At 40.2% G+C, this 19086-nt stretch overlaps 1 protein-coding gene and 1 non-coding gene across 2 annotated transcripts in view; one reads left to right on the forward strand and one right to left on the reverse strand.

Annotated features, from left to right (window-relative positions):
- LOC140224380 (uncharacterized) overlaps nt 1-19086 on the forward strand; it is a 159715-nt gene continuing 140629 nt past the window's right edge. Inside the window, exon 1 of the mRNA XM_072299058.1 lies at nt 1-619. Coding sequence (XP_072155159.1) covers nt 1-619 — 619 coding nt within the window. The remainder of the gene's footprint in view (nt 620-19086) is intronic.
- LOC140224565 (5S ribosomal RNA) lies at nt 14676-14794 on the reverse strand. The gene has a single exon (XR_011899846.1). It is a non-coding gene; the product is annotated as a 5S ribosomal RNA (ribosomal RNA).

The following is a 19086-nucleotide window of genomic DNA, read 5'->3' on the forward strand; positions in this document are numbered from 1 at the left end:
ATGTCTCGTCAGTCGAAAATTCGTTTGAAACGAGAGGTGGCTCTCGCCAGAAGAGCCATAAAACAAAAGGCTCTAGCCTTGAAGAGAGGTCAAGTTGATTTTGACATCGAAACTTCGCGGGCTTTCAAACCGCTTGTCGAACCTCTCGAAAAACTAGCCTCGAATAATTTGTCTAATGATAAGATTAATGTAAAACCTAAAGTAGAAAAACCCGAACCGGAATTCATAGTTGACGACGCGGCGTACGAGGAAGAATGGCCGAATCTTTCGGATCATCCTATTTTCAATCATGAAACACCTGTTACTTCGCTTAGACGAACAAGCGGCGCGTCGTCAACGATGGAAACTCCTAAACGTGGCTCTTTTTATCCGAGTTTTGCAATGGACGATCCTACAGAATACATCCACAATCCTGAAATAAGAGAATCTTTCAATAGTATTAAGGAAGTGTACGGTCCCCTCGCGACGAGATACATTGGGTCCGTAACTGCTAACAAGGATTTGCATGATTCCACGTACGGTATCACTTTTCATCCCGACGGTGTTCTAAAGCTCGGTTCGGCCGTAGTGGATTTTGAAATTAACGATAATATTCACGTGAACAGTTCCGTTTTCCAAGGTACTCCGGGCCTCTACGAATTACTTTTCTTGAAAAATCCTTCTCCTTCGATCATTACCCATGTCGATATGGAAAACTATAAGAAAATTTTACAAATTAGTAATGTACATAGGGTCGGTTTTGAAGACACGGGTCGATTGCGTTCCACACGCATGGACAAATATACACGATTTATCGGTAAATTATTCCCGAGCACGAAACGTGTGACAGGAAAAGGTTTCATCAGAGACAATACAAAAAATTACAATTATATTTACTGGAATGACGTGAATGAATTGATTTCGAGGTTAGAAGTGCTGATCGCTGCCAAAAAAGCAGGGAATTCAGGTTTGGATCCTGAAATTTCCAGTATTCTAGAGGAACTTCGCGAGAACGGCACGATTCATTAATTTAATTTTTGTCCACCTATAAATACGCGAGGCTTGTCCTTTTTTTATTTTCGCTCTCCTATCATGTCGATCGATATTTTCGGGAGAAGTCGCAGTAAAAAAACTCCGAAACAAGGTCCCCGGGGGATCGGTTTCAATTTGACTAGTGATGGGAATTTCGATTTACGCGGTAAAAAATTATGCAATGTTGCCACTCCTACTGAAACAAGTGATGTTGCAAATAAATCGTTTGTAATCTCCTCTCTCGACTCTCGAATCAGTCTAGAGGCGGATGGTCTGTCGGTAAATAATCGTAGAATTGGCAACGTAGCACCACCGGTTTCGCCTAACGATGTTGTGTGTAAATCTTTCCTAGAAAATACTGTTCCTTTCCTGGACGAAACCACAGATTGTTTCGACTGTAAATCCAGGAGTATTGCAAACGTTGGACCTCCGGAAAACGCACAAGACGCTGTCAATCTCGATCATATCGCTGAATTTTGTCTTTCCAAGGCTGCCGCCACTCTTGAGGACCCTAAATCGAAAAAAGTGACGCAATCGACCGTTTTCGATGCTAAAAACTTACCCATAGACAATTTAGCTTTACCCGTTAGCGCAGATTCTGCCGTGCCGTGGGGTCATCTGGAAAATATCCTAAAACATTTGACAATGTCCTTGACGCATGAAATGTGTGATTTAGCCATGCAATTGCGTAAGGAAATCTACGAGGTTGTACCCAGATCGAAAAAAACTAAAAAACAACTAGCTGATCATTTCAACAGCATTGACGGTTCGATAGGTCGAAATTGGAGGTCGGCACTCGAAGCGACTCATTTAAAAAGGACAGAGTACTCTCGCGAAGAGTTGATGAAAGCGAAAGTTTGGTCGGAAAAACTTTACGAATAAAAAAAAAAAACATGCCTTCTATTAAAACTAAAATTGTCGAGGAATTGTATCGACCCGCTAGGAAAAATTTCCCCCGACGACACGTAGAGTTACGCGGGCTTGACGATTTAATGCAAATTGATCTGATCGATGTCCAATCTCTGAGCAAAAATAATAAAGGAATGAAATATATTTTAGTTGCCCTGAACTGTACGAGTAAATTTGGCTACGCCGAACCCATCCCAAATAAAAAAGGTCCCACTGTGACGTCTGCTATGGAACGTATTTTAAAAAGATGCCGCGAAAAAATTAAAAACGTACAGAGCGATGACGGCTCTGAATTCTATAACGCTCCCTTCCAAAAACTCATGAAACAACATAATATTAACCATTACAGTACTTTCAGTCACAAAAAAGCATCAATTGTCGAACGCTGGATCCGAACTCTCAAATCTCGCATGTTCAAAAATTTTCAGTTGCAGGGTAATTTTAATTGGGTCAACCATTTACAAAATCTTGTCAACGAATATAACAATAAAGTTCACTCCTCTATAAAAATGAAACCCTCGGACGTCACCATCAAACACGAGAAACGTCTTCTCCGCTTGTTGAACAAAAAATCCTATATAAGAAATTCCAAAACTTCGCTGCGTGTAGGTGACTCAGTGCGCATCTCTAAATACAAGGGCATTTTTGAGAAATCTTACCACGCTAACTGGAGTGCAGAAGTCTTCTACATCACCAAAATCCTCAAAACAATACCCCGCGTTTATTTATTAAACGACCTATCCAACACACCAGTTCTCGGTGGCTTTTATGCATCCGAATTGCAAAAAACAAATCTCACAAAAGATTTCCTCATCGAGCGCGTCATAAAAAAACAGGGACATAAATTATACGTCAAATGGTTGGGGTTCGCAACTCCGTCTTGGATAAATGCAAATGCTATTCTCTAATTTATGCCACCTACATCGCATGTCTCCCTTTCATCTTTTGCGATACCGACGAATTGCACGCCGCCTTACGGGTCGCTTACTGCCACAATGACACCCGCGAAAAAACAGGTCTTGCCGCACTGCAAAATATTACCCGTATTCTTTTAGCATCCAATTACACAGATGCTTGTCTCAATCTCAACCTTACCAAAATCGAAGAATGCCGTGCAAACCTAGAACTTAACCGTTATTTTCAACTTATTAATCGATCTATCGATCATATTAAATTTATATGCATCGAATCGAAAAACAACTCCACCAACATTACTTCAGAATCTAATTGCAACTGTTCACCGTCTAACAACAATCACATTTTTTTACTCGTTCTCGCTGACGACACCATTACCAATAATTCAAACTCTCCATTGTGGGACTCGATTCTTTCCATCAGTTCTTTTATTTCCACTATTCTAGTATTTATGTTCGTAATAAGCGGAATTTGGATATTCTTCACTTCAAACTGCCAATTAGCAACATTGCATCGTAATTAATTAATTTCATTTTTTTCTAGTAGTGAATTTTTTGGCGGGAAAACGCGACCTATTATCAAATGATCTTATGAATGAACTCTATGAATGAACTTTATGAATGAATACTACAAGGTCAACTTTACGCTAGGGGTCAATGAACTTTTCAAGGTCAAATTCTGCCTATGTCCGGTCTTCGCCGCCATATAATAACTACTAGTATTTTTTCTTGTCAACGTTTTCAAGAGTCTAGACTCTAGATCCAATGTGTTTTTTTTCCAGTGCTCTGTGACACCCAGCCGTCGAAGTCCCGTATTCTCCCAGAGCCCTCAGGGAGCTGACACTCCCTCATAATCCAGTATCAAAATAGCCATTACTTTTCTAAAGCGTGAATATTTTATCTGGAAGTAATCTGGCAGCATTGGAATGCGCAGACGTCATTCTTGCTCAATGCGAAGGAGTAATAGAACACTTTGTGCCCTCCTGCGTTACCTTAGTCACGCACTTACGTGTCTGAATCCCGGGACGAGCGGGTCGTACCTTTCCTTTTCCGCAAATATTATTCGCGGTATTTTGCACGCGTAACTGAATCTTGTTATTGCTCTTTGTTCCTCGATTGTCTGGCCTCGCCAAGCAAACTAATCTGGTAGTCTCCTCCGCATCGCTATTTATTATTTAGTCTGAATTTACCACCGTGAATCTCCACAATGACGAAGTTGCTCTTGTTAAAAGTTATTGTTTGTGTTCCCGCTGTTCTCGACCCCGGAGTTCCGAGAAGAGTGTGGGATCGCTTCGGCAACTAGATCGGCTCAGACTTTCCCGCCATGTTGAGCTTTGGTCTTGAGGTCGTCGAGTTGTGTCATGAAATGTGGATTTCATAGGGGTTCGCCATGTATTTTCCGCATAATCTTGCAACAATGCTCGCTGTGCATCGCATGGGTAGAATTGGACGTATTTCTGCCAAACAAAACTATGTGCATTAAGACATGAGCCTTGAGACCCATAATAATGTATGCATAACAGGGCTTACGTCATAATGCACATAGTTCCGTTTGACAGAAGTACGTCCAATTGGAGGGGAAGAAGTTGACTCTCGATTGAGTTTTACATCGTAGCACTCGTTTCGTGGATACCCGTTGTTCAGCAAACCGTAGATTTGAATTGTGTGGAGTAAACCGTTGAAAGTTCAAACTTCCGAAACTTAAACATACAAATACACATGGAAATATGAACGGGAAAAATCAATAAAAATTTGCATAAATACATGAATAAATGAACGTGGATTTTTGATGGGCTTTCGCCGTTCCTGGGTGATTTTTGTTTTGGCTGATTTCATAAAAATATTTATTAAATTTGATGGCAAGGAACATTATAGGATTCACATGACGAGCAGAAACAAAAAAGTTCGATCGTATGAGCCGAACGTGCGGTGTTTAATAAGGGCCGTATTGTTCGGTTTATACGACCGTTCTCTCATTTTTGGGACCTGTAATCTCGGTTCATGCAACCGAGCATTTTCGTTATTTATTCTGTTTGATTTGAAAGTTTGGTTGTATGAACCGAGGATACCGGTCCCAGAACCATAAGAGAGCGGTTACATGGACCGAAGAACCGCCGACATTGAACACCGTACATTCGGTTCGCATGACCGAAGTTTTTTTCTCGGTGTCTCTTAGAGACATTTCACTAACGATCCAAACAATGCAATCTAATTAGGCAAAGTTACGGTTTATGACCACTGGATTTTTTCGGTCAAAGCCTGAAAAGCTGATGCTGAATACGAAGCTTGGTTTTTTCGGCTAGGAAAGCTCAACAGGTCTGCAAGCTCCCAATTATGTAGCTAATTTACTTCTCGAGGTTATCCTAGGATTCATCAGGTGGAGCAAGGCCAAGAGACTTATCTCTGATCAGACCCGGTCCTTATTTTAAGCACCAAGAGCGTCCTCTCTCTTCCTCCTCCGAACGGACCATTTAACTTGGCGAACGCTCATAATATACATGAGGCTCAACTGGACGCATTCATGCTAAAAGGAACTATGTTCCACGCAAACCCTATGTACATAGTTCCTTTTGGTATATATACATTCAACTGTTCCACCTCATGACCGCATAATTAGCACTTTCATAAGACCACCGGATCAGAGAAAACATATTTTAGAGACTTAGCACTAACAATCAAGTAATGTAATTGGATGAGGCAGGGAAGTTCGGAGCTCAACGTTTCTTTTCGCCCTATGATGATTGATGAGCAACTTTTTGAGCAAAAGTTGAAATTTAATTCGCCTAAAGATCTCAATAAACGATCAAATTCCAAACCATTTCTACTTAGAATAGATCAGTTGATGACCGATGGTCACCATGCAACAGTCTTCTTTGATCAAATTTGGACGGGCTGTCAAATTTTGATCAGAATGGAGTGCCATCACTCATCATTCCCCGCCGCACGAAACATTTCTGTCCTGTCTTCATTCTAAAATTAAACGATTTTTTGACTGATGTGTCCTTTTATGGTAATTGGTTCGAGAATTTGATCGTGTATTGAGACCTTAATGCATCCAGTCCACGCACAAGTTAGGGACTTCAAAGAGGTTCATCGATGGAACTGTTGACTGTTGCCTTGCTTAATCGTAAGGCTGACGATCTTTGAAGACAACCGATGTGTGTGGGACACGTCACAAATCAGATCTTGAGATTTTCAAGGAATTTCGTGCAGATATGGCAAATAAATTGAAGAATTAGTGTCAGTTTGAGAGCCCCGATTTGAGCGTGAGCTGGGCGGTTAAGGCGCGTTTACTGTGGTGAATGCGTAATGCGTGAAGTATTCCTGCAGTCTTGTAGGCACTACGCGCCGACCGGCGACTGCACTGTGTTTGGCGCAATGCGTGAAGTATTTCTGCAGTCTTGCAGGCGCTAGTATGGGTTCCACACCGACTGGTGGCCGTACTATGTTTGGCGAGCAGAAAGAAACTCTGATGATGGAACTGTGATGTGGACTGTGTATGTGTGGATTAGTTTCCTCGTGGAGACAGGTGTTTTTATGGATGAGCCAGGAGTAGTGGTACTAGCAAAATGCAGTCCAAATATCGGGAACCGCCTACATATTCTACCTTGCTAAGGAAAAACGAAGTATGAACCTTTAGGCATCGCCAAATTTCTTTTGATAAAACACAGATTCCCGGGTAAACTTATAAATATTTTCCCTCAATTTTTTTTAGATAATTTTGCTCGCAATTTCACCTATGGCTCCTGAAAATTTCAAGGAAAAATATTCATAACTTTCCTCAAAAATAAACATTTTATTGAAGAAACTTTTGCAACTCTCGAATGCTCATATACGGCGTTCTTCCTTAGCACGGCAGTATTCAAGTCTGATGGCGACATATTTTGTATTAGTCCGTAATGATTTCAAACTAATGGAATGCATATTACTATTATCTTTATGGTATCTTTAATTAGAAGTGCATTGTTGCTAGATCCCATTTCCTCCCTTAAAATGGCGTACCGCTCGCAGTGTTTTCGTCAGGTGAGGGCACATCGTCGCTCCAATTTATCGACGTGTCAAACTGCGGTGCGCTGCACCGCGTTGGATAAGCGCAAAAACGTGGAATGCGTCTCTCCTTGAATAATGGCTTTGAGGGTTTTTATGAGCCCCAAACCTTGTTGCGCAGTCTTCGTGCGGAGAAATTCCACTCTACTAGACTTACAATTAGACTACTTGTGCACTGAAAGTTGGAGTAATCAGGATTTTGGTGACTCGGGCTGCAACGAAAATTACAGTTGTAATCATCGAAATATGGATTTGATTTTGCAACAAGGAACCAAGAGCATTCCAATGTTGCTAAGATTGTGTAACTTACATTCTTTCGATAAAATTACTGAAATCGTGCAAAAAAATTAAATTTACAAAGGTAATTTTCGGCTTGAAGTTATAGTTTATTGGGAGTACAGATACAATGTGTATAGATAATCTTTGATATTTGCAAGGCAAACAAAGTTGCACAATCTTAGCGAAATCGGAATGCTCTTGGTTTCTTTTTGCAAAATGCAATCCATATCATCTTTGAAAATTATATGCGGGAAACGAGCTGCATGAAATGAATTTGATGAAAATGAATCGGTTGTTCTTAATTATGTTTGTCAAGAATGTCTATATGAGAGTCGGGAAGTAATCTTCGTTAACATACATCGATTAAATCTTTCATCGGAGCATTGACGTAATTGTTTTCAATGGTAGCAATGGAACAGAACTAAAGACATCAGGCTTTTGGTGACAGAAGGGAGCTCTTACTTTTGAGGACCTAATATTTCTTCTTTGAAATAAGTTAAACAGCAACAGTTATCGTATCTTATTCTTGGCTGTTGAGTTTAGGAGTAAACGTGTCTGACACATTTCTAGTCACAGTTGTTTTTGCTGAAAAAGTAGTTCAACACGTGACACAGCAGCCAACGAGGAAGTATAGATGAACACTGCTCGTTTCTTAAATGCCGCGATCACACGCTGAATTTAGCAGCTGAATGTGGAAGTCAACAGTCATCGCCCAACGGCTGAAATTCCGCAAATTCGAGTTATTTTCATCCAGATTTGTATCAAATCTACTCGAATAGTTCAGACAAATTCAACATTAGTCCGATGGTTGCTGAGAATCGTTGCTGAATTTTGCGCGTCATGAGCAAAATTCAGGTATCGGGCCGATGTTTTCCACATTCAAGCCACATTCAGCTCCCACATTCAGCGTGCGATTGCGGATAAACTCAGGAGCGTAATTAAATTTCAATATTGCAAAATGACCCCGGCAATTCAAATTTTCTTCGAGAATTCGGCTGCGCAATTCTTATCGGAATTTTAGCTAAATCTCCTTGTAATCAGGAAAAAATTCAGTTTTCTTTTCATTCTGGAATGGCAGACAATTTTTTACTGACTGTATAATTTGCAGATCGCTTCCTCCATTTTTAAGATATTAGTAAAGGGTTTTCATTCTACCGTGTTACCATAAAGAGTCGTTACTGCATTCTGGGGTGAGCTTCGAGACACATAAAAGCATATGCTAGCCTTGGCTCTTATAGAAGTTCACTTACTGCTCTCTTTCGTAACATGGACGTTTTTCTCTCTGCAGTGTGATTAATCGATACCCATTGAAAAATCGATACATCCTCGTGACATCGGTCTGATAATTTGATTAAAAGCGGCAACAATGCGAGCTCGTGCGAGCCAAAACAGTATCGGACACATAAATCCTACGGAATGGCGAATTACTCAAACTTGGCGCACTCTCCGCAGCCCGCGCGCCCTCTGCCGGCGGGTCGCAGGAACGTCCTCACCGCAGTTACGCCACTAATGACTCATCGAATAGATACCCACCCGGCACTAGTCGCTGGTACCTCCAACGGGGGACGGGGGGTTACGAACTTTTCGTACCCCGCTCGGGAAAACGAGAGAACCGATCAATGCTGCGAGAATTTCGGATCTCATCTGGGTGCCCTTAGAATTCGAGCTCTGTCTTTACGAATGCAGATATGCAGGCTCTCCTCCAAGTTAAAGATAGGAAACTGCTCTCACAGAGGTCCTCTATAGGTTTCTGTGGTCATTAGCGGATCCAAAAAATTGGCAACATTGTTTATTCCCCAATTAAAAAGATGGAAATGTATCGATTCTGAAAGGGGCCAGGTGCACGGAAAAAATCGATCATTTAACATATGTTTAAATGGAGGAAATTCGGTGTTGCCGAATTGCTGGATTCGCCTTTGTCTGTGGTCTCTAGAGATTTTATTTACTCCTCTAATAACGCACAAATGTTCTCGGTCAATATTTCCAAAAACTCTAGAAGAAGTTATTGAAATCTATGAACCGTTTGGATCATTGGTCTTTTATAGACTTACTCGATTAAATAACTGTAATTACAAAAAATAATCGGTAATTCCTCCATGATTAATATCTGCTGGATTTTTTACAAACTGAGAACAGATTAGCGGTATTCCTTATTAATTTTTTTGAATATGTCTATACGAATAAGATACTTCGTTTAGATACTTTGTCCGAAAAAGTGTACGTGAAGAGGTCTTCATGAAACTGATTTAGGTTTTTATAGTTGTTTTTAACACTATTTTACAATGAATTCGATTATTTAATCATAGCCCCCCGTAAATTTCACTTAAAATGACACCGAAAACGTTTTATTTTACGTAATTTGAACAGTTTTACGATTGTATTAGTAAAACTTACAGGTTCGTTTCAAAATTCGGCAATAGGTAAGTTTTACTAACCACTGAAGGTGGCTGTATTAGCTTTCGATGCTTGTATCTTCATTATATTCGGCGATGCTTTACTTTTACCCTTAGTTTTTTTACCATGATGGATCACGTGGTACATTCCATTATCCTTGTACAAGAGAAGAAACCCGTCTTTGTTAAGTTCCATTACGTCGGGGAAAAAAGAGTAATGGAAAATTAACTTTTCCCAGTCCTTTCCCTTCTTTTTACAACCTCACACTCCTCTACTGGATTTGAAAATAGCACTCAAGTCTATAAACTCGTAAAGAATGCATAGCGGGCGTATTGAGGGGAACAAATAGTCGCAACGTTTCATCTATTAAGTATTATTTCAGCTAACTTGATTTTAAAAAAAGAGCTCTATTGAAAACAGGATTGCATGTAACAATGTTTTGTGGTTTTGCAAGTGCATTATTTTTCCTTAAAACGGCATTGCCTCGAGTCAGTCTCGACTTCTGAATTTCATCGCAAAAAACAATGTTAAAAATACCAGTGATTTCATCCACTGCTTAGTGTATAATTAAAACTGATACTTGAAAAAGAGGAGGAAAAGACAAATTTAATGCTTTCTCAACAAACAGCACAGAATTAGAACAAATCACTTTCAAGTTTCAACTTCGTATTCACAAACGTTGAGTGCGACGCGCGAGAGACGCAGCATACGAAACGCCTTGATGGGTTGATGCAACTATTCGTGATCCTGGGATGCCCGTAATGCATACACGAATGTTTGAAGGCGTTTTGACTTCCCTCTTGTTTACTGCAGTACGTATTATCCGTATGAACGTGGATTTCCTCCTTTCAATATTCAAGAATATATTGTTCAAACACTGTCTTTGATATTATCGACCCTTGTGTCGAGTGCCACTTTTACAGTTTCGTTAATTCCACAAAAATTATGCACGATGTCAGTTGTTTGTTTGTTTTCGGTTTTTAGCACTGAGTCCGAGAGTGCCATTCGTTTTCTCCCATCAAGTGGACGTATTTCTATCAAACGGAACTATGTGCATTATGACGTGAGCCCTGTTATGCACAAATTTTTATGGGTCTCAGGGCTCATGTCTTAATGCACATAGTTTCGTTTGATATGAATACGTCCAACTAATGATTTAAGAGTTGCAGTTCAAGTACGGCAAGATAAATCTAGCATGTATATTTTTTAATTATAGTATAATATTGATTTTTGTCAGAATTTTATCTATCCCTAAAGGGACTGTTAAGTTCATAAAGTGAATAAATCCATTTTTAATAATGAAATAAATAGGGAAAATTACAAAATTCAGAGCAAAATTGAACTTTAATGGAGAAAAAACCTTTATGAATCGCTCAAAACTACTATATCGACGGTGCAAGTCGGCAATCACATAACTCGTTTGCGGTGTCTGAAAATCTCCGCCTCTACGTCATTTTTTTAAAGGAGAACAAATTGATATTATTTCTTGAAGTTTTTGCAGAATTTTCTTCGCATTGAGAAGAAAAATCATGACAGTTTTAAAGAATTGCCGTTGAGTAGTTTTCTATTTAAAAAATAAAGTATGACAGGAAGTCTGCGACGTCGCAAACCGAGTTATGTGATTGCGACTTTCACCGTCGATATAGCTGATGAATTTAAGAGGGAAAGACGAAAGAACCTGAGTATACACCATCGCGGTAGATGACGTCATCCTCCGTTAATGTCGAAGGACGGTGTCTTTGGTGATATTGAATTTAAATACTTGAAAGGACTTTCTTCACTCTTTGCTATAATCTTTCCATAAAATCCAATTGTTTAACATATTTGGACGTATTTCTATCAAACAGAACTGTGTGCATTATGACGTGAGCCCTGTTATGCGTGTATTCTTATGGGTCTCAGAGCTGATGTCATTGTTCTGTTTGATAGAAATACGTCCATTTGTAACTGGAGCAAGTGACTTTTCGTGATAATTTTGTTTGAATATCAACGATGAACCTTCCAGACTACGCATCTCGTTTAAATCTCTCTCCATATCCATTGTGTTTAAAAATATCTGCTACTGCCTTGTTTCTTTAAAGAAAAACAAATCAACATCGTTCCCTGACCTTTTCTCCGAATATTTCGCACACACAGGAGAAAAATCACGGAAGTTTTCAAGAATTGACGTTGAATACTTCCCCATTAAAAAAATAAAATACGAATGTATAAGTCTGCAATGTCACAAACCGAAATGTGGTTTAGGAGTTTCACTATCGACTCAAAAAAATTACTTAATCAAAATTACGATCAAATTTTTGTGTATCTGCATATTTAGCTACAATTCAATTGCTGCATTCAGCAAAAAGGAACCTGCGCGATTGCAGTGTTGTAAAAATGTTGCTCTTTTATAATTAACCAAAAAATCTCCTGAATAGCAAATAATTTCTGCTTCCCACCAAAAATGTTTGATTTTAAAAGAAAATAACTGTGCAAAGTATTTTTGAAAGTAAGGGGGAAGTTGCACGATTTTAAATACACCGTAATCGCGCTGGGTCCGTTTGCTAAATGTGATCCAATTTATAATCATACTTTTGAAGGAACTAGTAAGCAAAGGAAAGCCTTTCCATCTTCAAAACTTTTCAAGAAATGTTTCCATTTGGTTTTTTCGGGGAGAGGTGGCCCACTCGGGCAACCACGGATTATGATTAATGGCAGTGCCGACAGTGATCTATGGTGACGCGAAAAAGGAGACGAAAGGGGAGGGGCAAGCGTGCAGCAGCGGCAAGTGTCTGGGACCAAGGAGGCGGGGGGGGGGGAGGAGATTTTCGGACAAAAGGTGAAAAACACTGTTACGCAGAATGACAGCTCTTCAGCTCCGGCTGCAATGTTGATATTCACGCTGCAAACTTCATTCATTCGGCGCCTCCGGCTGAGATGAAGACCTTTTGAAGGCTCTTTTCATAAACGCCCCCTCCCCCCTCCCCCTGGGCCCCGACGACAGCATAAAACGTGAGTGTTTTCCGGCGCAGCAGCTCCCTCTTAATTATTGTTTCCGCAATGAGGAGCGGTCCTCAGTGGGCTTCTACTCTTAAAAAGAGCACCGCACCTTCAAATATTTCAATTTTTATATAATTTCAGATTATGGGACACGTTTCTAAACATTCACAGTGAGGAAAATTGGACGCATTTCTATCAAACGGAACTAAGCGCCAATTTGAGTTCCTTTTGAGGAATTTAGAATCCCGGATAGCGCGTTCTGTCAAACGGACCTAAGCGCCATGGAAAATCATTGCGAGTATAGAGCGGAATAAGCCGGAAGTCCGATTCCGCCGCCAATCCAAGCCCCCCTCTACTTTCCTCACCATATGGCGCTTAGAAATACGTTCAATTATAATCAAAATCTTGTGTTCATATGGGAAGTAGAACACGAAGTAACACAAGTTGTTGGTCGATTTTTTTGTGTTAATTATCCCCTTGTCAAACGACCAAATATTCGGATTGAGGTGACCACACGGAAAAAAGTATCACGATTTTTCATCCTCTATTTATTGTTTCACAATGGAGAAACGTTTTCAAATATTTGATGATGCGTAAGTTCTCGAATAAAATTTTACTCTTTGAGTTGTTTCATCGCGAACTAGGGTCATGGTGTAGGTGTAGGGATGCGTAACTGTCGTGAGTTTGACACTCTATTTAAACGGTAATTTTTTTTATAAAAAACAATTAATATTGGCAATCTTTTTGTGTTAATTATTAAAAAAAAGTGTTTTCTTAATATTTAGGCCAGAACATAAAGAACAAACTTATATGCTAATAAAAGACCAGGGACAAGAATGTCGCCTATTTCAATATTTTGTCCAGGGACCTTTATACAGAGGCGGTTTCTAGTCCTCGAATTTTGGCACGTATACTGCCGTCCTAAGAAAGAACGTCGTAAATCCATCAAGATTTTCCCTCGTTTTTTGAAACTTAACACAAAATAAAAACTGTTTCACCCATACACCTTAAATTTTCAGGTTGAGTCTTGATAGTGCTTGCGAAAGGATTCTTTAAAAACACTGCCCCAAGGTACACACGTGGTTCTGCGCTGATACATTGTTCCCAAAAAATGTTAAATGGCGTTTACGGTGTTTTTTGTGTTGCACGGCAGTATAGGTCGCAGATGTGTCGAAATCGGCTCGTCGTGCGGCGAGAGGCGTAGTTTTAAAATTCGGTCTGTCGTCGCGTTGCAGCCGTTGACAGTTGAACCAGGGCCGGGAGCAAATCAGATTGGGCGCGACGCAAATGCAAGTGCATTATTTTTTTCGCAAACGTTGCGGCTGTGCCTCAGTTGCACCCCTCCCCCGCACGAAGCGTCGCTTGCAGCGTTGATAATTATTGCAGAAGCAAAAACGGCGCTGAATTTCCGGCCGCGTTGCCTTCCGCTCTTTAGAAGAATACAAGAAAATAGAAGCAAGAGATAAATGAAAAGGAGGAGAAGAAGCTGGAAACAAGCAACCAACGCAATGAGTCTGTTCCACACATCTGATGAAGTCAACTGATTAGAGTGTCTGTAACACCCTTATATCACGCAAAAACGTGATTGCTAATTTAACAATTAAATTTTTAAACAACATGCCCGACGGTTTCAGGGCATTTTACACATTCTATTATTATTCTCCTTTGATAAATTGATACATATTTTTCCTATCAATTTAAATGAGAATAATCAATGCAGAGTGTGCAAAAATTTCAAAATCATGAGTTAAAAGACGCTGACTATGCGAGTATAAATATTTAAAGCCTAACAGAGCGGAGCGGCATGCTGCCAGCGCGAGAGGCTCACTGGTGCCTACAAACCTAAGTGGATACTTCACGCACTGCACAATGCTTGAAGTATCCACTTAGGTTTGTAGGCGCCAATGCGCTTTTCGCGCTGGCCACCCGCCCGCCGTGCGGTGGCGCCTGAAGCAACTATTTCACAGCAGAGGTGTTGCACAGTATTATACGAAATTGATCGTATTAAGAATGACAGGCATCCTTTAAAAGTACAGATCTTTCCTCGCAAAATAAATCAAGAACCTTATCGTACACTACAAAAATCTAAGAGCCTTTAGCTGAGGCAAATATAGAGGTTTATCCGGTTAACGAAATTTAAAAAGTCAACAGCACGCAGTGTTCCCAAGCGGTCTCCCATCTAAGTACTAACTACGCCCGACGCTGCTTTACTTCGGGGATCGGACGAGAACCGGTGCTTTCAACGTGGTATGGCCGTTGACGAAGGACCAGACTGTCGCTCTGACCGATGCAATGCCAAACTGACAGAAACAGTATATTTTAGAGACCCTACTCTGCTATCTCCTCTATGGTGTAAAAGTTACTTTTGGAAGTCGCCTAATGATATTTGAAGACCGAAGAGTTGAGTAAGTGCCTCAGCAATCCGAAACTTTTTTTCCAAAAATTTGCCTATATAGCGAAGTGCTCATCCTGATTTTCATCATCAGTCATAATTTACCGAAGTTCATTTGATTTTAGACTTAACACTCCAAAAATAAAGTTATGCTGATTAGGATGCATTCTGAATGCAAAAACTCACAAAACGCTGAATAAACCTCCACAGCAGTTAGTTTTACAGCTTGACATTGCTAAAGTAACTGCTGTAGCGATTAATTAAGCGTTTTGTGACTTCTTTCACACTTTTTTACATCCCGAATCTTAAATCAGCATCACTTTCTTCGGTGCAGGTTAAGCTTGCTCTATAGCCATCATTAAACAAAAAAATAGCGTTGATTTCCTTATGTTTTAGCTTTTGCTTCGATTACATTGCTTACATTGTTTTCCAAACTATATGGATTGCATTTTGCAAAAAAGAACCAGGAGCATTGCAATGTCGCTAAGATTGTGCGACTTCTTTTGTCTTGGAAGAAAAACCAAATACTAAACAGATTAACAGTTTCTATTTTACCCGCTAAAAACCGTAAATTTAAGACACAAATTACCATGTAAATTTCATTTTTTCATAGTTTCAGTAATTTAATTACAAAGGATGAAAATGCACAATCTTAGCATCATTGCAATTCTCTTGGTTCCTTTTTGCAAAATGCAATCCATATTGTCCCTGGCTCAATGCTTCATTTTGAGCTCTAAATAAAATTCCATAATTTAAACCTAAACGATCGGCCCCATTGAGAAACAGATTAGAAGGATTGAAGAATCAACTTCCAGATTCTTTTCATGACTGCTTCCCGTTCCCCCTCGTCGCCCCCGCCTCGAACTACCCCACTCGATCCTCCAGCACAGCGAAGTCGAATCCCGGGGGTGAGTTTTCCTCCCGACTACTCCCTCACTTTTTTTTCCTCATCCCCTCAGATTAAATTGATCGTGATTACACCGGTGTTCCGCTCTTGCTTAGCGCAATTTAAGTGGGTATCGAGGTCGCGGAGCAGTGTAGCCGTTTGCGGGGGCGTCGTTGGCGCCCGCACGCTTAATCGGTTCGGGGAAATTCGCATAAGTTCCCCGAAATCACAACATCTTGAGCGAAATCTGCTCGTAGATTAAGGAGTTGAATCGCAGCAATGCAGCGTATCGCCGGGAAAGCAACAGCAGCAATTAAAAGTTCCGAGCGTTTTAAATTGAGTTGAATTCGCTCGGTTTTCGAGAACAGCGGAGCGTGTCTGCGTACGCGATAGGGGTAGTTTGACTCTCGGCTAGTTCGCCGAGTGAGGGAATTTTTCCCCCATTCGAGTTCTTTTTTCGTGGGTTTAATGGATCTGTCCTCGGTGGTTTGATTTCGTCGGTAATGGATAGAAAAATGTTAGCGATGACTTTGGATTAAGTGGATTTAATTTACTTGGTTTTGAGACAGTTTAAAATGCAGATCGACGGCGTAAGTCCGCAATTACATATCTTGTTCGCGGTGTTTGAAAATTTCGCCTCTGTTTTTTTTTTAAAGAGAACAAATTGACATCATTCCTTGAAGTTCCTGCAGAATTTTCTTCGCACAGAGAAGAAAAATCAGAGCTTGCCGTGGAGTAGTTTTCCGTTTAAAAAAATAAAGTATGACAGGAAGTCTGCGACGTCGCAAACCGAGTTATGTGATTGCCGACTTACACCGTCAAAATACATCCAGGAAAATATATGTTTTGATAAATTTAACCGGGATCGGCCAAACTGCAGGAGACATTGCATTTTCTCTGATCATTTATTTTTTTAAGCAGAGAACTTAACAACACTGAAGTTGTTAATTGTTTTAGTGTATTTTTCACAATTATGGTAAAACAGACAGTTAAAAAGCTGTAAACAATTTGGAACTCAGGAGAAAAAAAATTATGAAATATGAGAGAGAGTAAGGCAACATGAAATACAGTTAGACTGATTTTGATTGGATATGTCCATCTGATCAACTATAGATTTCCGGAAAAATTTCTGAATGGACCTTGTTCCTGATCTTCGAGTGTTTTTCGTTTGTGGATTAAGTGGCATCAAGTTGGAACGAGCAAGGAAGGTTCCAAATTTTATTCTCAGAAATAAATCTCTATGCACCAAAATAAAGTTCAATCCATTTTTCCATCTCCAAAAATTATTTCTCGATAAGGGATTGTTAACCAGAGGAAATTAAATTTACTGTCTAACTCAGAAGTATTCTTCACTCAGTTTCTTGAAACATTTGAAATTGATCCTTCCCTTTGAATTTGGTTTATGACAATTGATGATCATAATACTTTACTTTACGGATAAAAAACCCTACTCTTTGAGCTGCCTGCTAAGGCATCGCTTCAAGAGTTGCCGTTCCTCACGAAAAAGTTCAATTCAAGATTCGGAAAGCAAATCTTGAGAACTTCATAAACTTGGCGACGCTGATTGCATCATAGTGCGCCAACTTTTCACCAAAGACATGTTTTCTTCCTGGACGAGTGACAGAAGAGTGTGAAAGTTTTCCTGTCTGTCTACGCTACGCCGCTTTAGAGCTATTAGCGAACTTCCCGAAGCACCTACAACCAGGGCTGAGGAGAAACTTCCACGCTTGTTAGTGATATTGATATGTCGAGACGTTCTGGGTTCGAGTGCAGAACTCTTTCTTTGTATGGGTGCGGGTGTGTGTATGTGGTAGTGTTATGCCCTCGTATGAACTATGCCTCAGCGAATATTTTTGTCTCGCATTGCTACTTATTCCAGAAAGGCTTTACTCATGAGAGTTGTTTAAGCTCAAATACGCACTTATCTAGGCCAGACTCATATAGGTTAAGCAAAAAAATAAATTAAGCAATTCCCCTGTGGGAGTGAGTCCATCTATCTTTCGACTAATTACACTGCCTTTATTTTATAAATAGTCTGTGTAAATCTACACATTCTGACGTCACTGACTCACTAAGAGAAACAAGAGACCCTCCACTGGCCTCTTGGCGACAGGTGGAAGCTTTCACCTTCGGGAATTCAATATTTCCTTATGGACAATTGGATTACATTTTGCAATAAGGAACCACTATCTTTGGCTCCTCCATAAAATCACTTTTCTCCATAGGGAAACCAATGGGATTTATGTTCTTTCTAAAACGAGCCAGAAATTGTGGTTCCCTATTGCAAAATGTGGTCCAACTATAAGGGAGCTGAGTGTTTCATTACGGACAACTATAAGGGCCCTGAGAATATGCAATGGATCACTTGACAAGATGCAATTTTGAGCATTCTGATACATATTTTTAACCAAAATTACACATAGAATACGATTCGCGCCACGAAAATTGCTAAAAATAACCCTCAACCAATATATTAATGTTTCTTGACAAGTAAATTTAAACTTTCCGCTCATGAAAACACAATGGTCTATATGAGTCAAATCGCACAATAAACGTCGCCATAAAGGTCTCTTGGTATGAAACTATGGCAACCTTAATCTTGACGCTCTAGCTCAGATATTACAAGTTGTTTACGCGCTTTAAAAACACGTGGTGGGAAAGGAATAATGGTCAATTGAGAAAACTGCCAAAACCGTCGTGGTGCGCGACTTGACTCAAGTAGATTATTGCGTTTCTTGACCGGACAATTCAAACTTCCCGTAACCAATGTAAACTAAAAACGTTAATATCTCACTGAAAGAAAAAATGTCGGCCGTGGGAGCCGCAATTACGGTCTATATAGACATACCGTCCGTTCCGGGCTCAAAGGCCGAAAATTCCGGCTGCTGGAGCCGTAGCTTCGGCTTCTGAACCCGGAACAATCGAAGCTACGCCTCCAGCAATCGGAATTTTCGGCCTTTGAGCCCGGAACGGACGTTATGTCTAAATAGCCCGTAATTGCGGCTCCCACGGCCGGAGTTTTTTTTTCAGTGCTTATATTTAGAAGTTGATTTCAGTAATTTTCGATGCGAAATCATGTTCTACATGTAGTTCTGGTCAAGAAACATGTATCAAAATGCTGAGATTCCTACCTTGTCTGGTGATTCAATGTGGGCGTTATTTTCTCGAGAAAATCCGGGGAATCGTCCGTGGAAGAGGTTAGGGGGAGAAAGGGAGCGGGGGGCGGTCACTGCGGGATAGGCCGGAGTGCTGCGGCAATTACCGCACGGTGAAAT

The sequence above is a fragment of the Bemisia tabaci genome, chromosome 4 (genome assembly GCF_918797505.1).
Source record: "Bemisia tabaci chromosome 4, PGI_BMITA_v3".
In the NCBI taxonomy this organism is placed as follows: Eukaryota; Metazoa; Arthropoda; class Insecta; order Hemiptera; family Aleyrodidae; genus Bemisia; species Bemisia tabaci.